We start from the raw sequence: 24,878 nt of genomic DNA, 5'->3' as shown, positions 1-24,878 counted from the left end.
ATATTTGTCATATTTGTATTTCATTTTCTTTGGAGTTGGAAATGCCGGCAAATTTGACATTGATTGTGAACCTGGAATGCTGTGATGAAGACTTAAGACAGTTAAGGCAACATCATAGTCAGCTGCAAATATCATTCTTCCTTCTCCAAATGGGTAAAACTTTGATTCTTGAATTTCACGATTTTGTGAGAGGAAGAGGGGAAATATATAGAAATGGGAAAATCTTGACTTTGACCAATTTCGGATCTTAGGAGAATTTTTGCAAGTATACAAGTTGGAAAGGACATACATGCAATCGGGATTTTAAAACCCGAATACAAGTACACTTGTAAATTCGAAAATGGAAAAATGGACGAAAAATGAGATTTTGACTTGCGGGAAATGATGGAAACGGAAAGTACGAATATGGGGAACATGAATGGATAGAAATGGGAAAATCCGGGAAAGTCATTTTCATGAAAATGGGAAGAACTATTCAACATGTAAACCGGTTTTCAAAACCCGAATTTGCAAGGGAGGGGTATTTCACATTTTTTAATTTGGAATTTTAACAAAAAATGGTTAAATTCCTTAACCATAGGGGAAGAACAAGAATTTCCAGCGAACTTGTAATCGAGATTAAAAATCCTGAATACAAGGAAGGAGGGAATTTTTGGGAAGAACAATGCAATTCGAAAATTGCATACCAAGGGAAAAAATCCTCTCACAAAAACCGATTTTTGGGGGGAAGAGCAACACATATTTACAAAAATGCAACTAAGAAAGAAAACTAAGAAAGCAAGAAAATAATAAAATAAAGGAGAGAAAGGAAAGAAGCCATACCTTTCTTGAAAATGCAAATGCTTCTCCAAAAATGCAACCAATTTTTGGAAAAAAGAAGCAAGACCAAAAATAGAAGCAATCCGCAATGCCAAAACCCTTAACACGTTTTTGCAAAAAATCCCCAAACTGATAAATGTAGCAGCAATCCCAAATTTGAAAGATCAAAGTGCCAATGAGAGAGCACACCCAAGAGGATTAGAACAAAACGCCTTAGGAGGAAGTAGAAGAAATGATGACAAGTGTTTGCAAAGCGTAGCCAAAAGAGTCACGTGGAAAAAACGTGGCCATCATTTGCACACCAAATGGCATCATTTAATAGCTCAACAATCCTCCTAAACTCCACGCCTAGATGAGAAAGGGCAAAACGATTTAGGAGAGTGGAGTTTGTTGAAGATTTAATCCCTCAAAAAGTGGCATTTATGAAAAACGTGGTTGTTGATTTAGGGCGAAAAACCAATCAATGCAACCTCCATTTGGCATGGAAGATGTCCATGAATGCATGAAAATAGGGTAGAAGCAAAAACGTCTTTCCTCCCTGGAAAATCTCTACAAAAAATTGCTTTGAATTCTTCAAAAACCATTTTTTTTGCATTTCGGGTTTCTTGGAATGAAAGACAAGTTCGATTTTGCATAAGGGAATGCAAATCGGGTTTTTAGGAGAGAATTGACAAGTTTTATTTTCCACTTTTTCACTTACTAGCCAAAATAGGGTTTTTTGGAGCAAATGACAAGTTTAAAATTGTCAAAAAAGCACTTGCAAGGCAAAATCGGGTTTTTTGGAGAGGAATACAAATTTTAATTACTTGTATAAGGGAAATAAAATCCCTACAACAAGTTAGAAATACTTGCACATATGTAATGGGGATTTAAAATCCCTATTACATGCAAAAACCATTAAAGTAGGGGTTTTTTGACCAAACTGAAGTTTACTTGTAATTGGGCAAAAAAATCCCTATTTTAACTAAACAAAACCAAAAAACAATAAAAAAGACAAAAACAAGAAAGGGAAATTTAAAACAAATTGCAAGTAACATCTTTTAATAAAGATGCACATGTAATAAGCTAAAAATTCCCCTACAGCAACCAAAATAATGAATATCATTAAAACTTGCAGTTTGAAGAAAATTCTCCACCTGCAATCGGGGTTTTAAAACCCGAAATTGAAAGAAAGACACAGCAAACCCAGAATTTGACAAAATTCGAAACGTAATTCGAGGATAGACTGAGGATTAAGCCAATCCAAGGATTAGTCAAAATTCTGCCTCGAGAAGCGTGCCATAGAGTAAAAATTTTCATTTTTTCACAAAAATTTCATGTAGCGGTCCTTCATTTTTGGAAACAAAAATGAGGACAACATGTTGCAGATCTGAAACTCCATTGTTAGGCAGTTGTCCTCAGAAATTTTCATTTCCAACCACCTAACCAATTTTGGCGAATTTGCTTGGGGTTGTTTCCTTAGCAATTTTTCATCACTTTCAGGGATTTAAACCATTTTGCAAGGTGCTGGTAAGTCTGAAGTATTCGATTTTCAGACTTTTCCTCAGAAAACTAATTTTTACCAACCATACTTACATTCCAGAAAATGATTGTTTTCATCAATAAAACTGATTTTTATTGATTTTATGCACATTTTGAAGATTGCAACATGTTTTAAAAGTCTGATTTTCAGGTTGTCCTCAGAATTTTGACCTCCATTGTTGACTGCGGAAAGTGTCTTCAGACATTCATTGTATGAAAACACAATCTTTCACACCTTTCCTAAGTCATCATCAATCTGATATACTCCTTTGCATTTTTGCTTGCATATTTTCTAAGCATAAGGAGGTATTAAATGAATTTTATGGAAGGCTTCCATGCCTTAGTGTTGTCACACTTTGAACGTAATTGCTAAAACTTACCAAGTGTATGGATTATTTTCCTGACTCCATGCTCTAAATTAGCTAAATCTTTAGAAAGTCAGGAATTTTATTACGAATATTTTCCTAAGTCTAACTTCGAGCTTCGTACAGGTGCGATATCAAAGTTAGGGTACAAGGAAAGAAAAGAATTGTTGAAGACTAGATTTTATCCAGAGTTTAAGATTTCATCTAGATGGAAGGAGATCGCGGATACAAACATGCATTTCCTGGACTTCGACCAGATGCAGCGTCGGATGTTCGGAGTCAGAGATCAAGTTCCTTCCCCAGCATATGTGAATATTATGAAGAGTGGCATTTTCCATGCCGCTGGATTTCCACAATCCATACAATGCAGTGAGTTGATCCTGGAATGTGCACGATGTTACGATCCGCTCACAAGAATGATCAAGAGTCCTAAAGGCGTTGTCATCGCCTACCTTGCTGAGGATGTCATTGCTGAGGTGTTCGGAATTCCACGCAGAACAGACATGAAGGATGTGACCAAGGCAGATTATGCAGACAGATACACGAAGAAGATGGGTGTATGTAAGAATTTAATTAACAAAGAGTGGATGATTGAACCTAGGTCTCATCATTCCAAGGCTCCCAAGAAACTTATGTGCATAGATTTTAAGGAGGAATATAGTGATTTGATATTCCTACTCAACAGAGTGATGGGAATGCCGCAGGGAGCAATATTTCATGGATGGATGTTCTACTTCATCCAAGATTGTCTTTGAGGAACACTAGTGAATTGGTCCAAGATCATAAGTGACAACCTGGATTTCCAGCTGAGAAATGTAGAGCGGTCCAAGTCATTCGCCATGACTTCCTACCTGGTGTACCTGCTTGCACGATTTGTTTCATACAGAGAATTAATATGCACAGGTGAAGTCGGGAATGGGCAAGGACAGTACAAGAGTTATGAATGCTACCCCCAGTTGAGCATGCACAGAATTGAAGACTATAAGAGAGTGAATGATGCATTCACTATGTACATCACACGGATGTTGCAGGGCGGAATCCACAGAAGATTGTCCAAGGAGGCAACAGAGTTAATAGAAAAATATGGATCGTGGTATATACAGTTTCCCACTTTCACATACCTAAGGATTCATGGGTTTCAATCTGAACCCTACAGACTTCCCAGGTATCCGACCGACAGAATGATATTGTTGGAAGTAGTGAGACAGCTTCTAGAGTTCGATGTTATCCAGAGAGAGAAGCACAGGACAGGAATGACATTCCCTATTTCAGTTGAGAAGACGTTAGAGGTCTGCCAATCCGCCATAGCCGCCAGCACTGCAGGTGAGGAGATTGCATTCTACAGATTTGCAACATACAAGAAAAGAGAAAGATTCGATCCAAACAAGAAGGTCGGAAGGATCAGGGGAGAGAAGTTCACTCATAAGGTTGACATAGAGGATTATTGGGCTAACTTGATGGACGAACAAGCAATGAAGAGAAGAATGTGGTCCAGAATGTCAGAGGATTTCATGAGGAAGTGTGGACTTTTCCTCATTCCTGATCAGGTATTAGATGATAGGGATCATATACACCCACATTATGAGAATGAAATGAAGGCAATCCTATTGCCAAATTGGTCAGAGTCAAAAAAGACTGACCTGAATATATTGATGAGAGAGGTCTTGAATTTCTCCCGCACATGGGTGGATATGCAGATGAATAAATTAGTTGACATGGGTGTTCCCTTCACTTATGAAAGGATGAAGCCGGAAGAGTCTACTTCCGAGGATGATCAGAAGACTGTCAGTGATGTCAGGATTCATGTAGATGAAGAGAGTCAAGCTCCCATTAGAAGGAAGAACATGCCTAGAGAAGTCAAGGCCAGAGGGAAGAAGATTGAGGAGGTGAAGAAGAAACAGAAGACTATCACTCCACCTGTCATTCCTTCACCCCCTCCTAGTGTCTCATCAATCGAAGTGATTGAAGTAACAGAACAGAATAAGGAGACTCAGCAGTGTTCCAACACAGTGATACTACCAGAGAATATTCAGGAGATCCATGCCACAGCGACATCTGCACCTCCTAATGAGAATAATGATCAGTCGGAATCCCCTACTGTCCTTTTGGAAGTTAGCTTGGGAAATGAAGTATATGATTGCACTAAGGATAATACTGATGATAATGAGGATGTTATCTAGGCATTGAAAGGACTTGATCAAGAAGTATGTCTTGATGATGGTATGGAAATGGCCGCTATTCCTGAATGGCTGAGGAGAAGCATGGAGAAAAATAAACAAATGATAGAGGTATAGCCTATTGATGATATTGATGACTACCTAGCTAGGAGTGCTAAGAAGAAGGAGCCCAAGAGAGCGGAGATTTTGTCGCACATAGCTAGAGATGAGACAGGAATGCGGATTGCACAGATTGTTGTTCCTAGAGCCGGCGTGACAGTGGACATTGCTACTCCTATGGATTTCCGGATCACTTCAGTCGCCCTTGGGCGTCCATCCGCAGGGCAGGAATTTCAGGAGATTGGTGACAACCTCCAAGTAATCAGTGCAAGGTTAGACACAACAATTGCGAAGAATGAAAGGTATAGAGAAGAAAATAGTAGACTCAGAGAGTATATTGCAAGGACAAGGCGTGGAGATCCCACCCTTATTTCCCCTATTGCAGTTGACCATGGAATACATTCACACTGTGAGGTAGCGAGAGGTACACACTCAGAGGTGGAAAAGTGGATTGAAAGCACAAGAAAGCAGGCAGATGATTTCCTTACTCAGTTTGTCCATGCATATGATAAGACAACAACGCTCGTATTCAGAATCCAGTATTTGGAGGGAGTTTGGGAAGAATTTCAGCCTATTCAGGACAAGACTATTCCACGCCTCCTGGCATTGAAGAAGGTTCCTAATTCCACCTTGGTCAGCGAGAACATTGTGCACGATGGAGGCATATATGATTTCCATGGCTAGTATTGTGCATTAGCCTTGAAGAAATCAGCTTATGAGAACGCCCAATCGAGTTGTATGGAGATGGAAGGATTAATTCAGGACATTCAAATGAAGATCCTTGCCTCGATTGAGGAATTATAGGGTGCTGACGTTAGTGATGCTAGCGGTTTACACTTAGCCGAATTAAGAGACAAGATGAAATTTATGTATTTTTGCCAATTGGACTGTTTGAAGAAGAGTCAAATTGATGACTTGGTCTCTTTGTTGATTCATGTTCATAATTCGCAAAAGCTCATGCCTGAATGGGAAAACACTTTGAATGCTTGCTCGGATTCATTGGATGTGATTGATTTACAGCAGGATACCTTGCCTAGCATTTCCATGGAAGAGTTAGATTCAATATTGGCTAGATTCTTGGAGTATGCTAGGAGAGAGAGAGATGCAGGGAGGAATCTTCTAGAAGATTCCCTATATGATGACTAGGTATCTTTTCATTGGGCCATATGTTAGTGGCGCCATTTTTTATGTAACCCTAATTAGGGCAATTCTAGGGTTTTGTTGGCATGATCTCGATCGTTGCTCTTAGATCAATCTGGGTCATCCATTTTTATAAGAGACTCTATATATGCCCCTTTGTCTCTCATTTATAAGAGAGAGTTTTTGTAGAATTGTTGGTATATGCTACAGCTATTTGAATCCTAATCATTGTTCAATTGTTGGTGATTTGCTCTTCAAATGTTGTCTTTGCATTCATGGTTCTCAATTCCTCCAAGTTAGATTAGAATTTAGATTAGAATTTATTTTCATGTATGTTAGATTGAGTGGAAGATTTGTTGAGTATATTTGTGTGGAATCATTAGTCCATACCACTAGCCTCTTGCTGCTGGTAAGTGCGCCTTGTGTGGTCAACTGGAATTTGAGTGAGCATAACTTCAACTATTACATGTCCGTTGACAAGCATCAACTTGGATGGTGTCTACGTTTGATGGTAATAGTCTGAAAATCATTAAGTATACCTTAGATGATTGCACTAAGCTTGTGTCAATACCTGATTGTGAGACCTTGCCTGGTTTGATTCCACTAGATCCATTCATCATTTCCTACATTCTTAGGTTTAAAATAGATTTCCTGAACCCTTTTCTTTTTCCCCCTTTTTTAGTAAGAAGTAAATCCAGAGCCATATTGATAAATCTTAAGTTGTCAACACACCTATTCCGCATCATTCATGATAATCCAAACATTTGCGTAAGTCCCCAAGTGAAACACAGCAATTCACATCAACCACTGAACTTACCCACTCGTCAAGACCTAACATGTAGAAACCTTGGAATCATTTTAGTTGATCTCATTCTTAGCATCTAAGGTGATTTTGTTCAAGAGAGGGTAAATTACCTTGGTACTTTATTCTGAAATGTTTTGTGCATAAAAAACACATCAACAGGGTGTTGCCCCCAAACCCCCGTCGAAAAATATAGGGCGAAATTGCATCGATGGAAGTAGGGAAAATTTAACCTCTGAGTCTAATTAAGCTCCATATAAAAGCATAATTAGCATTGAAGAAATCTTGGTATTATACATTTTAGAGTCGAAAGTTTGAAACTATGAGTATGTGACATGTGTAATGTTTCAATTATGGCTCTTATGTTCTCTAAATGCATTAATTTCTTTATGTTTTTTTGTTAAACTGCGGTTTTTTTTTTTTGCCGAGTCCTTGCCTAGTCTTTCACGAGTCCAAGTCCAAGTCCAAATTTTTGGTTTGCCGAGTCCGTGGCAAGTCCAAGTTTTTCAACCATGGTCTGGATGGCAACCATGGCTTGCTCAGTAACCAAAGGACATGAAGTTTATTTCATAAACTCCTCAAAGTTAGAAGTAGAGGTATCAATCTCTGATAGATGAATGCATGTAGGAGTATCCTCGAAGATTTCCAGCAGACTCTCTTGTTAATGATCAAGAGGTGGTTCAACTGCTGAAATAGGGACGGCATTCTAAGGAGACTCCTACACTATTATGTCAGGAGGAGATAGAGGCAGCTCCATGGAAACTGAGGAGGGAATCTCATGAGGTGACTCTGAAGCTAGTGACTTAGGAGCATCATCTGATTGTTGTCCTTCTTTTGGATCATCAGGATCGATCACATGAACGTGAAGCCGGGACTTTTCTTTCCCACGAACTATCGCCTCCTCAGGAAGAAGTACTATTTCCCGACTAACCCGCAATTTGATCCTAGTGCCTGAAGATGATGCACCTTCCTTGTTGTCAATCTGAATCTCAGACTTACGTCCAAGAGGCCCCGTAGACTCATCTTCTTTTCCAACCTTGATCTTGATGAGTCTAACACCATTACCTTTGAGCCAAGTATTGGTGTTAGCGAAGATAGGCTGAAATCTTTCAAGAATGGAAGTGCATTCTTTATGTGACCATTGGATTAAAGGAAGTGGAGCTTCCTCAACCCTTCGTGAGACATACTCTGGATCAAGCACATTTCCATCATCAATCATTCCTTGCGGAATGTCCACCAGGTTCAGAACAATAACTTGCTCAACAGTAAGCCTGCAGTAGTCCATCTTGAGAACCTCCATTTTTGTACGAAGATCTACCCAAATATCCTCAATACGATGCACATGTACGAAGGATTTTTGATCTTTTCCTTCATACCCCGGTAGTCAAAACCTGCCCTAGACTTAAACCTTTTGAGTTTAATCTCCTACATCTCAGTTTCCATAGCTTTGGCTTTGACGGGTGTGACAAGAGAATACCGGCCAATCTTTAATGGATTAGTTATAGAAATCCCCATCCCGACCTTATGTTTGACAGATTGATGAGCGTGCACAGCCATGATCTGTCTTCCCAACTCCATAAGAATGATCTTATCGGTCGGGTATCTAAGAAGCATGTATGGCTGCCCATTGTAGTATCTAACTCTCATATAAGTAAAGTCGGGAATTGAAGAAACAAGCACCCATACTCATTCACTCTTTCCCATGCTTCATCTAACACCCTTATGTTCTTTAGAGTCTTGTTAAACTGGCACATGAAGTAACCAAAGAATGCATCTTGAACCCTTCTGAAATGTAATTTGTTGGGTCTCAAAGGCAACTAATCACAATATTCCCACACAGGTATAAGCGAGCGATCACCCTTGGTAGAAAGACCAGGGAAATGTCTGAGTGATGCTGCCAAATACACTAAGTATGAATTCATGTAGAAAGTCATGGTAGTAGGGACCGTTGCAAGTTGTTCACACAAAGCATCGCTGATAATCTCTCCCCATGATATATGATGGAACTGCCTTATGAACATGGTAAATTGATACATCCAAGGCTCAAAAACATTAGTGTTCAAGACCTATCATCCTACTGAGGAGAGTAATGATGTCTCCAATTTCCCACTTAAAGTCACAATGATACAACTTAGCCCACCTCGTGAAGGCAGCTCGTGGCTCATGAATCCACCTGTTAATGTGGCGTTTGCAGTCATTTTCCCTCTTAACATAGTACTCAGCTACACTATCCTTTGAAATTTCCATATAAACAAGTGTTGGTGGTATTATGAAGACTTTCTCAATAGTATCCACATCAAGGCGGATTATTGTCTCACCATCATCATTTGTAATGGTTCTTGTCTCCTTGTCGAAGTGATGGACGCAAGCGAGAACAAATTCAAGTTATAGGGCAGCAACCAGAAAAGAAGATGCATGATGAATGTGGCTGTCCAACAACCGATGCATGTTACTATCTTGCGGATCCTCCACCCTCTTAATGAATTCTGACATGTCAACATGCCCTATCTTTGTATCCTTGATATGATCCAAAGGAGAGGAAACTTGTGAAGGTGAAACTTCATTCTAGTAATTGTCATGTTTATACTTCATCTTCTTCGAAATGGGAGATGATGGCAAATCTGACATTGAAGGATAACCTGGTATGCTGCGATGAAGACTTAAAAGTGTTAAGGCAACATCATAATCAGCTGCAACTAACATTTTTCCTTCTTCAAATGGGAAGAATTCCAGCCCTTGCACTTCACAACTTTGTGAGAGAAAGAAAGGAAATAAATGGGAATGTTGGAAACTTGACTTTGACCAATTTCAGATCTTGGGAAGAGTTTTACAAGTATACAAGTGGGGAAGAACGAACATGCAATCGGATTTTTAAAACCCGAATGCAAGTATATTTGTAAAACAGAAAATGGAGAAATGAGTGAAAAATGAGATTTGGACATGTGGGAAATGACGTGAACGGAAAGTACGGATATAGGCAATATGGATGGATAAAATTGGGAATGTCATTTTCAAGAAAATGGGAAGATTTTGGGAATGTCATTTTCAAGAAAATGGGAAGAACTTTCAACATGCAATCCAGTTCTAAAAACCCGATTTTCGAAGAATGGGTATTTTCATCTTTGCAACTTGGAATTTCAACAAAAGATGGTTAAAGTCTTATAACCATAAGGGAAGATCAATTATTTTCACCCAAATTGTAATCGGGATTTAAAATCCCGAATACAAGTAAAGAGGGAAAATGGGGAAGAACAATGCAATTCACAAATTGCTTTGCAAAGGGGAAAATCTCTCTCACAAAACCGATTTTTAGGACAAAACCAACATATACAAATTTACAACTAGAATGGAAAAACAAAAAGACAAGAAAATGGAACAAGAAAAAAAGAAAACATACCTTGCTTCAATCCGAAATGCCTCTTCAAAAGATGAAACAATCTTTGAATGAAGAAGACAATCCCTTAAATAGAAAAAGATTCCAAAACCCTTGCCACGTTTTTCCAAACTTGGATTTGGAGAATAACAGCAAAAACGTGTTTGAAGATGCAAGAAAATAGGTTGAAAGTCTATCCAAACCCCACGCCTAGGTGAAGGAAGCAAAAACGACTTAGGGAAGAAGAGACTTGTGGCACTTGAATCAACCAAAACGTGGCTTGGAAGAATCACGTGTTTGCTGCAAACTCGCCTTCAAACCAGCAAATGAATATACCAAATGGCGTGGAAAGAGTTTGAATATGCATGAAAATAGCATGAGAATCCAAAACGCCTCTTCTTCCTAAAAAATCTCCACAAAATTTGCTTGCAATCTTCAACAAATCCGCCTTCTTGGCTGGTCGGGTTCTTAGAAATGAAGAACAAGTTTTAATTTTGCATGCAACAATGAAAATCGGATTTTTGACTTCATATTACATGTTTAAATTGTCACTTTTCATTCCACAAGGCAAAATCGGGTTTTAAAAACCCTTTAGCAAGTTTAAAATGCCTTTATTTTCACTCATGGAGCAAATCGGGTTTTTAAAACTCAATTGCAAGTTATAAAATATCACTTTATCTCCATTCTAAGCAAAATCGAGTTTTTGAGAGAGAGATACAAGTTATTGGGGAAACTAAAATCCCTTCAACAAGTTTTAATAACTTAACACATGTAATAGGGAAATAAAATCCCCATTACAAGCAAAAACACTAAAATAGGAATTTTATAAAAGAACTACAAGTGACTTTTTAAATTTGCAATTTAAAATTAACTTGTAACTTATCCAAAAAATACCTATTATGACTTAAAAAGCCAAAAAGCATCAAGGGGGAAATAAAAAATAAGTTACAAGTTCTTTTTTCATAAAGTGCACTTGTAACTGACTAAAAATTTTCCTACAAAGAAAAACAAAGGAAAACATTAAAACTTGCAACTTAAGGAAATTTTCCCACCTGCAGTCAGGGAGAAAAAATCCGAAATTGAAGGAAAGACATAGCAAACGAACCCAGAATGCGATTAAATTTGAAACGTAGTTCGAAGATGGACTGGGGATTAAGCCAGCCCAAGGGCAAAGCAAAATTCTGTCTCGGGAAGTGTGCCATAGAGTAAAATTTTCATTTCTTGACAAAATTTTATATAATGGTCCATCATTTTTAAAAACAAAAATGAAGACAACAAAAATACATTTTTTTTAAATATTATTCGGAAACACACATATATACTGAATTTATAGAGCATATTATTGATTTTCATCATATATAACTCAAAATTTGATTTTAATTATTTAATAGATATCATAGACTTTAAAACAAGTAATACTTCTATGTATATAATAATGTTTCTTTTAATTATATTACAAATACTGATGTTGCATTTACATTTTTTTAACATTGGCAAAATGTTTGAAAAAAGAGTAAGATTTTTGTGTTAATTTTAGGATCAGACTGATAACAGTAAACAGAAAATAACAAATGTAACACACATAACACAGTGATACCCTGGGAAAACCTCCCTCTTGGAGGTGAAAAATCCAGCAAGAATGTCTCAGATCAGATTAAGATAAACACAGTAGTAGATTACAATCTTAACCCTTCTTAGGGCACACAATAACTTATCTAATATATAGTTCTGATCAGACTTGATGTCACCACCCAAAATGCAGATTGCTGATCATATATTGGAGTTCGCTTGTCTTGGAGAGAGGTCGCTCAGCATGAACAAGAATTCAGTAGTGCATAGCAGGTTCAGTAGCCCAGAATGATAGTTCGCCCAGACTAGGAAGAATTCGCCCAGTAAGGAAGAGTTCGCCCAGCAAGTTCGCTTTACCTAGAAGTTGATTGCTCAGCATAAAATAGGATTTCACCAGACCTAAGACAGGTTTGCTGACCGGGACTTCAATTCTCTGCTCTATGATTATAACCGAACCTCAAGCTGCTGCCCTTTAGTTATTCGTTGATGCAGAGATGATTTGCACAAATGAAGGACAGGATAGATTGCTTGATGATCATGTGATCTTCAATTGATCTTACATGTATGGGGAATGATCCATTTAATTACCCTTGGTCGGCCTTGTATAGTATTGGCACCAAGTTACAATTTAATTCACAAGTTACATTAGTATAGGACTTGACCTATATCATTAATACAAGTTACACCCATCGCCCAAATAGGGTCTACACATTTACACAATAAAGTAAGATGCCAAAATGATAAGGCCAACAGGCCACTTAGCATTTTATGTACTAGGTCGGCCCTAGAAGGGATCCGACCTAACTACACATCAACACTCCCTCTTAGCTAGGGAGGATTCCTTTTTAATAACCAAGTCACATGGTGACTACCACCATGGCTACTCCCAGAGAGTGGGCCCATCATGGCTACTCCCATGAATGAAAACATAAGTGCCAAACTTGCTTACAAAGAGCAGCACAAATCAATGTTTCAGATGCCATTGCCAAAGGGCACAGAAAAGGTGCAAACACAAGGCAAACTTTAAACAGATTTTCCTTCAAAAAATTATGTGGCTGTAGTTCATCATGATTTTTGGCAACTTTTAGTGCAATTAACTTGCCCTATTTCCAGAAAAATCGCCCAAGTTAACTTACAAGTAACTCGGTATCAGATTTTTCTCATGAAAACTCATGAGCCAGTGAGCTTTTCTGCAATTGTTTAAACAATGGTTTCAAATTTCAAATGGACTGGGAAGGATTATGCAGTTTCTGACTTGTAAAAGTCAATACTGTTGGTGCGTTCATGTTTAGAAGCAAATAAAGATTGTATATCCAAAAGCATGGAAAATGCCAAAAGAGTTACAAGAACAATCAGAGGCACCAAACCTGTCGCCTATTAAACAATGCAGAGAGATTGAGTCCTTGAGAAAGTGTTATCAGCTCAAATGCATTCATCATTGAGGGACCAAGTTCCTTTGTTTCTTTATGCTCACTTACATATTTGTCCTGCAAACCCACGAGAGCAGCTTAGGTTTCCTAATGCTGAATTTGCAACAAATAATAATAATGTTCTCAATCATTGATGCAATCCAAAGCTCTGTGATATTGAATTAAACTAACACTACTAATTTGAAGATAGCCTTTGCAATTCAATTAGTATTGAATACATAGTCAAAAATAAAAGATAAAATGAAATCTGAAAATAAAGATCTAACATCAAAGATAATAATGTAAAATTGATTAGGATACAACAACAGAGCAAAAATAGGGACCCATAAGTTCATCTTTAAAACATCTTCAAAACGTAAACTCCTTCAATGCATCATTAAGTAAAGTTTAGAAGATTATGTTAATGTTTGTATAGCTTTTTTTACCTTAAAAAAAAAATGAAAGGATTCCAACTGCCACAAAAATATTTATTCCATTCATTTAATTTCTTCACATTTACAAATCATATGCAACATGACTGCCTTGAAAAGGAAAGTAGGGAGATCGTGGCCAACCTCAGCATCATCAAAAACGGCTTGCACATCATCAAAGTTAACGTCATCATCTTCATAAAGCCTGACAGGCACATAATTCTTCTTGAACCAATCATCTTCCCGGATGCCGCTGACATTTATACGCTGAGGCAGATCAAACACTAGTCTGTGCGATTAATAGACTTTTCCAGCCAAATTTTCCATAAAAGCAAAATGCAAGAAATATTAATCATTAACAGATTCGTGCCAATTGACTAGCAGAAAATTTTACCATTCGTGGATCTGGATCAAGAATTCTTGAAATCAAAGACTTGGCACCAGGGGAAAACCATGTTGGACATGAAAATTCAGCTTCGTTGATCTACATTTCATCACATCAGATAAGTATAAATACAGGTAGGTTGGTAAGCAACTAAGGACTTTTCAGTTTTATTGGTGTTCTAAGCTTCTAACAATGAAATGTAAATTGAAGATATAAAAAGATATGTTTATGAGATAAAGGAATATATCCACGTTGAACAAGTATGTACCCTCCCTACATACTTTCAGTTGACAGATAGCACTGAGAAATGTGATGTCTTATTACAAATTAATCGTGCCACAAGCAAGCAGGAGGGTGATACTTGCCATAAAAACAAGGCCTCTTTCACAAAAGCCAAGAAGAATGATTTGTGCACTAAGATTGATCTTGTTGGGATTAATCATGATTTTATATGATAGATAATGAGCTGCCAGTGCTGAAAATGTACCTTTCTATAGAGTGTTGTTAGATCATCTTCATCAAATGGAAGAAATCCTGCCATTAACACATAAAGAATCACTCCACAAGACCACAAATCTGCTAATGCACCATCGTAACCTTTGTGGCTGAGAACCTACAAAATAAGAACAAAGCATAAGATTGACCACCTACAAAATAAGAACAAAGCATAAGATTGATCAACTTTCATCAATTTTATTTTTTTTCATATCTTTAAATCTTAATGATCAATCCATTTCAGTGGAGCAAGAATTTCTAAACCACGCTATATTCAATAGAGTATTTATCACTATATTGTAAATCCTTAATAAAGCCTAGCTCAATTTAAAGACATAACTATTGGAAAAACAACTTTTTATGCACATCAAAACATACAAGGTTTGATTTGACATACATTTTTCCAGATGAATCTCAAAGCTAGACTTAGTTCCTGTGCTTGACCTCAAACTCTGTTTTGCTTGGGGGAACAGATCATCTACCAGAAACAAAAACTCGGCTCAAACATCATCACTAATATGTATGACCATATGAAATGGATTGAAGAAATGGGAAACATTGTGAATAACATCTCTATCAGAAACACGCTCATGAAATGGAGAAACAAAAATTAATTCTTTCACATTGAAAGTCTTATTGTCTATCTTCTTTATAGGCCCATGACATGTGATTCTTTGTTTCTGTTGACTATAATATTGTTCTTGGTCACTTTCCTTAGCTTCACATGATGCCTCTTTGCATTTCATTTAATTTAACCAAACCAAGCTTTAGGTTTCAACTGCTTCTTTCTTTGAATTCACCATTCACCTCTGAACCGAATAAATCATAGTAAAATAGCAAATTGAAAACTTTGTCCAAACCCCAGAAAACAATTGAAACCGAACCAGCCTGGGAAACATAATATTCCTCTATGGGAAAACTTGGCTTAGCCTGAAAGAAGCATTGCCAAACTTGAGGATTCATTTAATTGGCATCATCCTACAAGCCTTAATGCACATATTGAACTTCAATGTAGGACACCAGCAAGTACTACAGAAATTAGCATAGATAAGGAAATATTTCTTCCCCCAAGGTAGGACAAGCTCTAATTAGTTCAAAACATGGTTAGGCATTAATGCATAAAGGAATCTTTTGAATAAGATAACCAACTTCAAGGTTTCTGAATGAAAAATGATATGTTTTGGCATATGGAAGGAATTATCATCCATGGTGTCAAATGATCAAATTTTAAAGTACTGTATGAATTACATGAATGTATTTTCAAGACACATTGGAAAAAGCAAGCTTTACAATGAACAAAGAGATGCACATAAGAAGAATATGAAGAAAGAAAAATATGATCAGATTATGTTAGAATAATCTTAGGTAAGAGTCCAACCAATCACTAATAGAAGGTGAGAAAATATATCCTTACACTCCATCTCTTCCCTCAAGAAAGAATGACTCAGTTCCATGTCAAAAGAAAGAAAGAAATTATGTTAATGTCCACAAATGACCAGAAGTAGATCAATGGGACTCAAGAGAACAGCAGTACAAATTTCTCCTCAAACGGTCCCACCAAGGGGAAGAATAAAAGTAAAAAATACAAAACAAGGGTCCACCAAAACAAGTGATCACGAAATAGATACAAATACCCAAGCAAGGGGGACAAGAACCTTAAAGAGCAAAGAGAAACTGTGAAGGAAAAATAGACATCATCAAGTATCACATCTTGACTAGAAATGGTGAATTCGCTTGTGCCACCAATCATCACTATGAAGGGGCCTGTACAAGATCTAATGATGCTCATTAGGGAGTGTCAAGAGCTAGGAGGGGTACTCCTTGGATCACATCCAACATCCAAGGCTGAAGTAACCCTTGTAGAAATAAGAAAGCTCATAATATGCATCTGAACCTATGACCAAGGAGGTATCTAGAGAGTAGATCTATGCTGATGAGAAGTTGGGTCACATTGTCGGAAAGAAACAAGACCATAACGTTGAGGGGGAACATGTTGAGGCAAAAATTGTGAAAACATTTCTTAAAGGTCTATTTGCATCTATAATAGAAATAGTAGTATCCAAAGGCCATCAAGGGCTGCCAATCTCCTCGATGTGCTAAAAGGGGTGATCAACCTAGGTGCTTCTGAATCTCTGGAAATTGCATCTAAGGATTTGTGTCTAAGGGTGAGCCCTCCCGAAGATAAATAGCCAACAATGTTGGTCTGAATTTCTAAAGAAAGAAGAGAGATTGTTGTTTGAGTCCTTTTAGAGGTAGTAATATCTCTCTCAAATGTCATAATAAATGAAGCACTTGAAAATGAAATGCTCCTCGATTTTCAACCTTTTAGAGGGAGATAAGATGGTAGATCTGATCAAGGCAAGAAATATGTTCTATCTCAACCCATAGCTGACGTTAACAAACCTCATTTGACAAAGGGAAAACCAAAAGCTATGTGACCAATAGCCTTGAAGATACTCAAGGCAATATAGTACACCATCTTTGACCTAAAAGAAATGCTCAACATAAAAAGAAAGCCTTAGTTTGGATGGTACAAGAGGAGAGATCCAAGTGACTTAAATATATTGCTCATAGATGTCCCATCTAGCAACTCTAGTGACTGTCTTCTTCAAAGAAAGGATCCAAGGAGGATTACCCCATGAATACATGAAAAGAGATAGTATGTCAATAGAGATGCCAACAAAAAGGAGCAAGTTAGTCTCCATGTACCAGCACTAATGGTGTTGAGTTGGACTCAGTAAAGCAAACCTCTCAAAAGAATGAAGAGCCATATATATCTATGATAACTAGAAACATTGCCACCCATGGATCTAAGTCTATGTATGTAGAAAGTAAACCAAAAGATAATCTCAAGATGCATTGGTTGGGTAGCAAACTAAGCATGAGCAATGCTCTGAGGAACAATATGTTTGAACCTATATTATATAAAAACCAAACTCCTCTAGATCCATCTCATGAAGACATGGTTTATCCTCTATAAGATCATGAATGGGTGTTCGGTGGGTCCCAATACAAGTATTATAGTCACCCAATAGAATGATGTCACTATCTATGGAGAATTTGGGAAACTCTAGATAGAGACATAGGCAGGGGTCCCCATCAATGTGAATGACAAAAGGAGATGAGTGAAGGGGAAGTAACTGTAATGTCCCCATTTTCGTGAGCATCAGAGTTCGAGGAATTAGCCTATTACTTGGACTCTCATAGGCTAATATGTTTGTATAGAGAGTCTCAGTGGTAGTTAATGGAGATTGTTGTCACTCCATGTCTTCAGTTCAATCTTAGGTTCAGTTTCAGGCCTTCGTATATCAGTGTTTGAGCTTAGTTGAGGGACTCACTATTTATAGTAAGTCAATCTGGCAGTGAAGCTATTTTTAATCAGGGCACCTGGATACATGGGGGTTATACAGTATTGACCCCAGCTTCAGACGGCTCGTCAAAAGACTAAATATTGAGGGAGATATTAATATTTTAATGATTAAGTTATTTAACTTATATGGATATTATAAAGTCATAAAGTGACTTTATATAAATTAAAAGGCCACTTAAATATTATAAAGTGACTTTAAAAATCACTTAAATGAAAAGTTTGTCCAAATTCATTTTAGAACTATGTCCAAACCTTTTGGAGAGGTCCATCATCCTTGGATAGTACCAACGTTTTGTGGACTAAAGTCCTATGCATTTAAGGAGTTGGTGTACTTATCAAGACAATTCAATTGGCTTATTTAATAATTTTAGTAAGACCTTGGGATGATTTAAAAGGGAAAAAATTAATAATTAAATATTAATGTGGTCGAAAAAGTGGGGTTCTTCCCATAGTGTGTTGGTTAAAAGATTGTGTTGTTGTTGTGACCACCAAGGTTCAAACCCCCGCTAGGCCATTGTGATCGTAGGCTTGTGCATTCACTGATCCAATGTGCTCACGGGTTTGAGCCTTAGCATAGTTAAATGGGAGATGAGGTCCCCCATTGGTGACCTCACCGATTCATAGCTCCGGATCAAAAGTGTTTCATGTGCTACCGAAGGGCATGTCATGCCAAAATCACCAGTCATGTTAAAAGTTCATCCGACACTTTCAAAAAAAAAGTTGTCAAAAAAGTAAATTTAAATAACTTATATTTAATTATTTAAAAAGGTGTTTTAAATATGCAGATAAAGTGCCATTAGGCTCAAGGTGCTGAAAAATGGTCAATAGGACACTTTATGTTATTTTATTATGGAAAAAATGCTTTTTTGAAAAGTTAAAAAATACGTTTCTTCAAAAAACCAAAAACACATGTTTTTGAAAAAATAGTAACAAAGAAAAAAAAAATGCTTTTCCTAAAATAACTCTTTAAAAAATTATAAAAGGAAGAGATTTTTCAAAAAAAGCATCTACATTCTTTATGGAGTCATTTCATTTATCAAAAGTGAATGCACATTCATCTTTTCCATTTCCAAAGGACAGGAAACCTTTAAATTTTGAAAGCTTGGAGGACAAAACCCTCCTAGTTTTACATGCAATCTCATCTAGGGATTGTCAATGAACTTATGATCAAACATTTAGTGCTTTGGTTTGGGTGTGAGGTTTTCAATGTTTGTTTCAGCTATTTAATTCCAAATCTGATGTGAATATTTCTAGAGTATGTCAAATGGTTTAACATTATTATAGATGCATAATCTCTGTAATGTCCCCTATTTGTAGGTTGTCAATTCCCAAAGGGAAACATACATTACTACCTACTATGTTACAATAGTTACGAACTAATGACTAGGATTGCTCATGGAACAGTTAGGTATTGTCCTTATTTGGGCCTAATCTTAATCCCCTTCTAATTTCTAATCCTGGATGGGAGACTTTCTTGTCTAGGGCACGATGATACCATCTCCCTAATGCAGCCCAAACTACCGGAGCCTCAGTCCATTCGCCCTTGGGACCTGCAGCCCAGATTTCAGGATCATGAGTTCTTTCACCCTTGGGGCTCATCTATCATGAGATGGTTTTACTCCACCTTTCCCTAACAGCATCACACCACTCCTCAGGAAAAAGGAATTAGAACTGGTTAAGAGCTTGGGACTATAAATATGTCAATATCTTGTTGTACTATGAATGTATATGAAATTAAGTATGACTGTCATACATATTGTAGTCTATATTAATATTACTATTAAATTCTACATACAAACATTATCAGGCTTCAAATATGAAGCACATCCCCATACATACCACCAAGAACAAGGATGTTATTGCCTGTAACTTAATAACAGAATCTGATCTGATCCATGGTGATGTCACTGGATGCTTTTGATTCCTTTCCTTTATATCTCTCAATGTGAGGGAGAAGTCACACCTCTTCATCATGCATGCCCTTTGGCAAGAGACACACCCTTTCACCATTAGCACCCTTTGAAAGAGTGCAGCTCTTCATTATTTCTGCCCTTTGAAAGGGACACAACTTTTCACAATCAGATCTGCACTTCATATTTAAATCAGATATGCACTTCTGATTCCCAAATTATCCCCCCTTCAAATGAGTTCTCTTCTCCCTTTTATACCTCATATTTGGGGGAGTCACAACTTAACATTTCATACCATTTTGACCATTCATTAACTTTAATCAAATTTTAATTATATTTAATTAAATTCATTTATATTTTAATTTAATTTTCATTTTTTATTTTTTTTTCTTAATTTTATTATTATTATTATATTAAATTATATTTTAAAGTGGGGACATTATAGTCCGCCCCAGCTAAGATTGCTCATCCTCAAGCAATGCCAATTTTTTCAAGTTGATCTATGTTACCCCTAGTTTCAGGGATGGGGATAGCAGGGGACAGCGGGACGAGTTTCCGGGAAGGCAAATTTTTTTGCCAATTTTGAGGATGGCAAGGGGACGGCAAAGGGGACGGCTATATAAAATATAGGGAAAATTTTAAATATTTAGGGAAATTTTAAATGTTCATATGAAAAATAGATAAAACATGTATATATACATCATATTCATATGAAAACATGGATAAGGCATGTATATGCACATTATAGAACCTTAACATACCACATTTGTGTTCAAAATTCATTGTCAATACTCAATATGCATTCATAATTCAGAATTCATTGTCAATACTCAATATGCATTCATTATTCAAAATTCATTGTCAATACTCAATACGCATTCATAATTGAAAATTCATTGTCACTATGCCATCAATTGTTTGCATGTAGTTCATTGTTTCTTTCTGGTTGGAGGATATTTTGATAGTTTTCCATTACTATTATGACCTACAACCACTTCTTTATGCACTACCAAGTTTTGGGTGTTTGTAAAATTCATTACCAAGCTGTTATTTATATTTCTGAGTGCTTTTGGCTATGATTCAGACCTGTTTACCTTTCATATCAATGAAAAGTCAAATATTGCAGACTTGCAACCATTTTTTTATGCACTACCGAGTTCTGAATGTTTATGAAATTTATTACCAGGCTGCTGCTCATTATTTCTAAGTGCTTTTGGAAGTGATTCAGACGTGTTTACCCATCATATTAGTGAAAATCCAGTTTTACAGACCTATAATAAAATTAAAAAATGTTTTTTAGAGTATTTAAGTCTTTCTTTTTTTTAAATGTGCTGGGAAAGGGGAGACAATTGGCCATCCCCGGGATGGTTAGTGGACGTCACGGACGTCCCCAACCATATAGAGAACGAGGGGACATCCCCTTTGAGAATCCTTGTCGTCCCCAAGTTTCCAAGACATTTCCCTGTTTTTTTTCAATTTTGAGGAGGGGGGGCGACGTCCTCTCGCCGTCCCCACGTCCCCGGGACGGAGATGGACGATTTAGGCCCGGGGTGTAATGTCCCCTAATGGGACCCTCTTATATTCTATCTTAGAATCACAACTTTAGTACATAGAGAGAAGAATAGAAGGATACTAAAATTAACCAAAGCTTGGTTTAGAACCACTAAGAACAAGGATGTTACTGCCTGTAACTTAATAACATTTTTCTGATCTAATCTGATCGATGGTGATGTTTAATGTTTGTAATGTTTATGCATGTTTAATATGTATATACTTATTACATTTGATATCTATATTCATTGTATTCAATATCTTACTTTTAATATCTATATTCATTATATTTAGTATCTATATTCATTGTATTTAATATCTACATTTATTATATTTAATGTCTGAAGAATCTTTAATATCTCTATTATGATTTCTAATACCTGCTGTGATTATTAGTACTTTACTAAATTCAGTTATGATTGTTTTCGAGTCTGATACTTGCAGACTATCCTATATTAGTTTCTGAAAAAGCACTATCAAATTAGAATAACAGAATGAAGTATTTATATCTTATAAATTTCTGATGTTGTCATAGTAAGCAGTGGATTAGATACATCATACCCGTATGGAGTGTATGTACCCTTGCTTTGACTCTTTGTTACTTTTGCGATTCCCTTAAGCCTCCTCTTACTTTCTATTTTTCCACCTTACCTTCCACAAAATATTGCTTGCTCTTTAATACTCTGTTTCCCCAAGGATGGGCTGCTGGGATCAGACATGTCCTTATGCTGCCTGTCGGGAAGAAAGCCAAACTCCTAAAATGGTTTGCTGAATCGTCAAATGGCTGAAGATATTTTCCAGCCATTCTTTTTATGTTCTTTTTTTATCTTGTTTTTTTCCTCCCACGTGAGAAGTATTGGGCCCCATATTTAAAGTGGCTAGAGGGTTCTCTGCCTTTGGGGAGAGACATGACTTTATTGAAAGTCGCGTCCTCCTCTAATCATTGTTCCCTTAGTAAGATCGTGACTCTTACCTTAGTTCCTTAGGCACTTCGTTTAGTATTCTTTTATTGATTAACACTTGCTTAATTAATTAATTAATATTATATTGCTTAATTATTAATTTAATAATATTATATTGCTTACATGTTTCAATTCCTATTATATTGCTGATAGAAATAAAGGATGATTAATCAGTACTAAATAAGTGTATTAATATTTAATTATATTTTTATTTAATTTTTATTTTTATTCTTTTGTATTTTAATTTTATTATTATTATTTATTATTAAATTATATTTCAAAGTGGGGACATTACATGGGGAAGCAACCCCGGGTAACATAGAAGCTAAGTCATCCCCAAGACGAGGATTCCCCAAATCAACCATTGGGAGTTTGTACTCTTTCTTGTGATGTAATTGGCTTCTTCCATACACTCTAAGATAATTTAGGAATTGGAGGTTCTATACCAAGTGATATTTCTTTCATTATCTTGGTTATGTCCACTTATGCTAACATGATAGACATGTTGGAAATACACATGAAAACACGGAGCATACACATTGATATATCTAGAAACAGAGCATACATGTGAATACATGTATTATTAGATTTCTTCTCATCAACTAGAATGATTCATCGATTCATCTTTATCCTGCAGGATGGCAGCATCAAAGCTCTGATACTATTTGTAATGTCCCCTATTTATAGGCTGACAATTCCCAAAGGGAAACATACATTACTACCTACTATGTTACAGTAGTTACGAATTAATGACTAGGGTTGCTCATAGTACAATTAGTTATTGTCCTTATTCAAGCATAATCTTAATCCCCTTATAATTTCTAATCTTGGATGGGAGACTTGCTTGTCTAGGGCGCGAGGATACCATCTCCCTGATGCAGCCCAGATTACTGGAACCTCAATCCATCACCCTTGGGGCCCGCAGCCCAGATTTCAGGATCATGAGTTCTTTCACCCTTCCGGCTCATCTATCATGACATGGTTTTAGTCCACCTCTCCCTAACAGCATCACACCAGTCCTCGAGAAAAAGGAATTGGAATTGATTAAGAGCTTGGGACTGTAAATATGTCAATATGTTGTTGTACTATAAATGTATATGAAATTAAGTATGACTGTCATACATATTTCAGTCTATAAATGTATTACTATTAAATTCTGCATAAGAACATTATCAGGCTTCATATATTAAGCATACATATTAAGCACATCCCCATACATACCACCAAGAACAAGGATGTTACTGCCTGTAACTTAATAACAGTTTTGATCTGCTGATCCATGGTGATGTCACTGTATGCTTTTGATTCACCATTAGCAACCTTTGAAAGAGTGCAACTCTTCATTATTTCTGCCCTTTGAAAGGGGCGCAACTTTTCACAATCAGATCTGCACTTCTTATTTAAATCAGATCTGCACTTCTGATTCCCAAATTATCCCCCCTTCAAATGAGTTCTCTTCTCCCTTTTATACCTCATATTTGGGGGTGTCACAACTTATCATTTCATGCCTTTTGACCATTCATTAACTTTAATCAATTTTTAATTATATTTAATTATATTCATGTATATTTTAATTTTATTTTTATTTTTATTTTTTGTATCTTAATTTTATAATTATTATTTATATTAAATTATATTTCAAAGTGGGGACATTACAGTCCGCCCCAACTAAGATTGTTTGTCCTCAAGCAATGCCAATTTTCTCAAGTTGAGTCATCCACCAAGATGAGGTTTCCCCAAATCAACCATTGGGAATTTGTAATCTTTCTTGTGATGTAATTAGCTTCTTCTATACACTAAGATAATTTAGTAATTGTAGGTTCTATACCAAGTGATGTTTCTTTCATTATCTTGGTTATGTCCACTTGTGTTAACAAGATAGACATGTTGGAAATACATCAGATCAAACACAGAGCATACACATTGATATATCTAGACACAGAGCATGCATGCAAATACACGTATTGTTAGATTTCTTCCCATTGACTAGAATGATTCATTGATTCATCTTTACCCTGCAAGATGGCAGGATCAAAGCTCTGATACCATTTCTAATGTCCCCTATTTATAGGTTGTCAGTTCCCAAAGGGAAACATACATTACTACCTGCTATGTTACAGTAGTTACGAATTAATGACTAGGGTTGCTCATAGTACAGTTAGGTATTGTCCTTGTTCAGGCCTAATCTTAATCCCCTTCTAATTTCTAATCCTGGATGGGAGACTTGCTTGTCTAGGGTACGATGATACCATCTCCCTTATACAACCTAGATTACCGAAACATCAATCCATTCACCCTTGGGGCTCATCTATCATGAGATGGTTTTACTCCACCTCTCCCTAACAGCATCATACCACTCCTCAAGAAAAAGGAATTAGAACTGGTTAAGAGCTCGGGGCTGTAAATATGTCAATATCTTGTTGTACTATGAATGTATATGAAATTAAGTATGACTGTCATACATATTGCAGTCTATATTAATATTACTATTAAATTCTGC

The 24,878-nt window shown here is 36.6% G+C and overlaps 1 protein-coding gene across 3 annotated transcripts in view; it reads right to left on the bottom strand.

Moving 5' to 3' along the window:
• The window catches only part of LOC131041402 (CBL-interacting protein kinase 8), a 135,357-nt gene that overhangs the window by 42,560 nt on the left and 67,919 nt on the right, over nucleotides 1-24,878 (bottom strand). For all 3 annotated transcript variants that reach the window (XM_057974470.2, XM_057974469.2, XM_057974471.2), the window contains 4 exons: nucleotides 14,578-14,703; nucleotides 14,100-14,189; nucleotides 13,850-13,972; nucleotides 13,233-13,352 (listed from right to left, as the gene is read on the bottom strand). In XM_057974470.2, coding sequence (XP_057830453.2) covers nucleotides 13,233-13,352; nucleotides 13,850-13,972; nucleotides 14,100-14,189; nucleotides 14,578-14,703 — 459 coding nt within the window. The remainder of the gene's footprint in view (nucleotides 1-13,232; nucleotides 13,353-13,849; nucleotides 13,973-14,099; nucleotides 14,190-14,577; nucleotides 14,704-24,878) is intronic.

The sequence above is a fragment of the Cryptomeria japonica genome, chromosome 11, assembly GCF_030272615.1.
Source record: "Cryptomeria japonica chromosome 11, Sugi_1.0, whole genome shotgun sequence".
Lineage (NCBI taxonomy): Eukaryota > Viridiplantae > Streptophyta > Pinopsida > Cupressales > Cupressaceae > Cryptomeria > Cryptomeria japonica.
The sequence above is the reverse complement of the archived record's forward strand: the minus strand, read 5'-3'. Positions and strand labels throughout refer to the sequence as shown.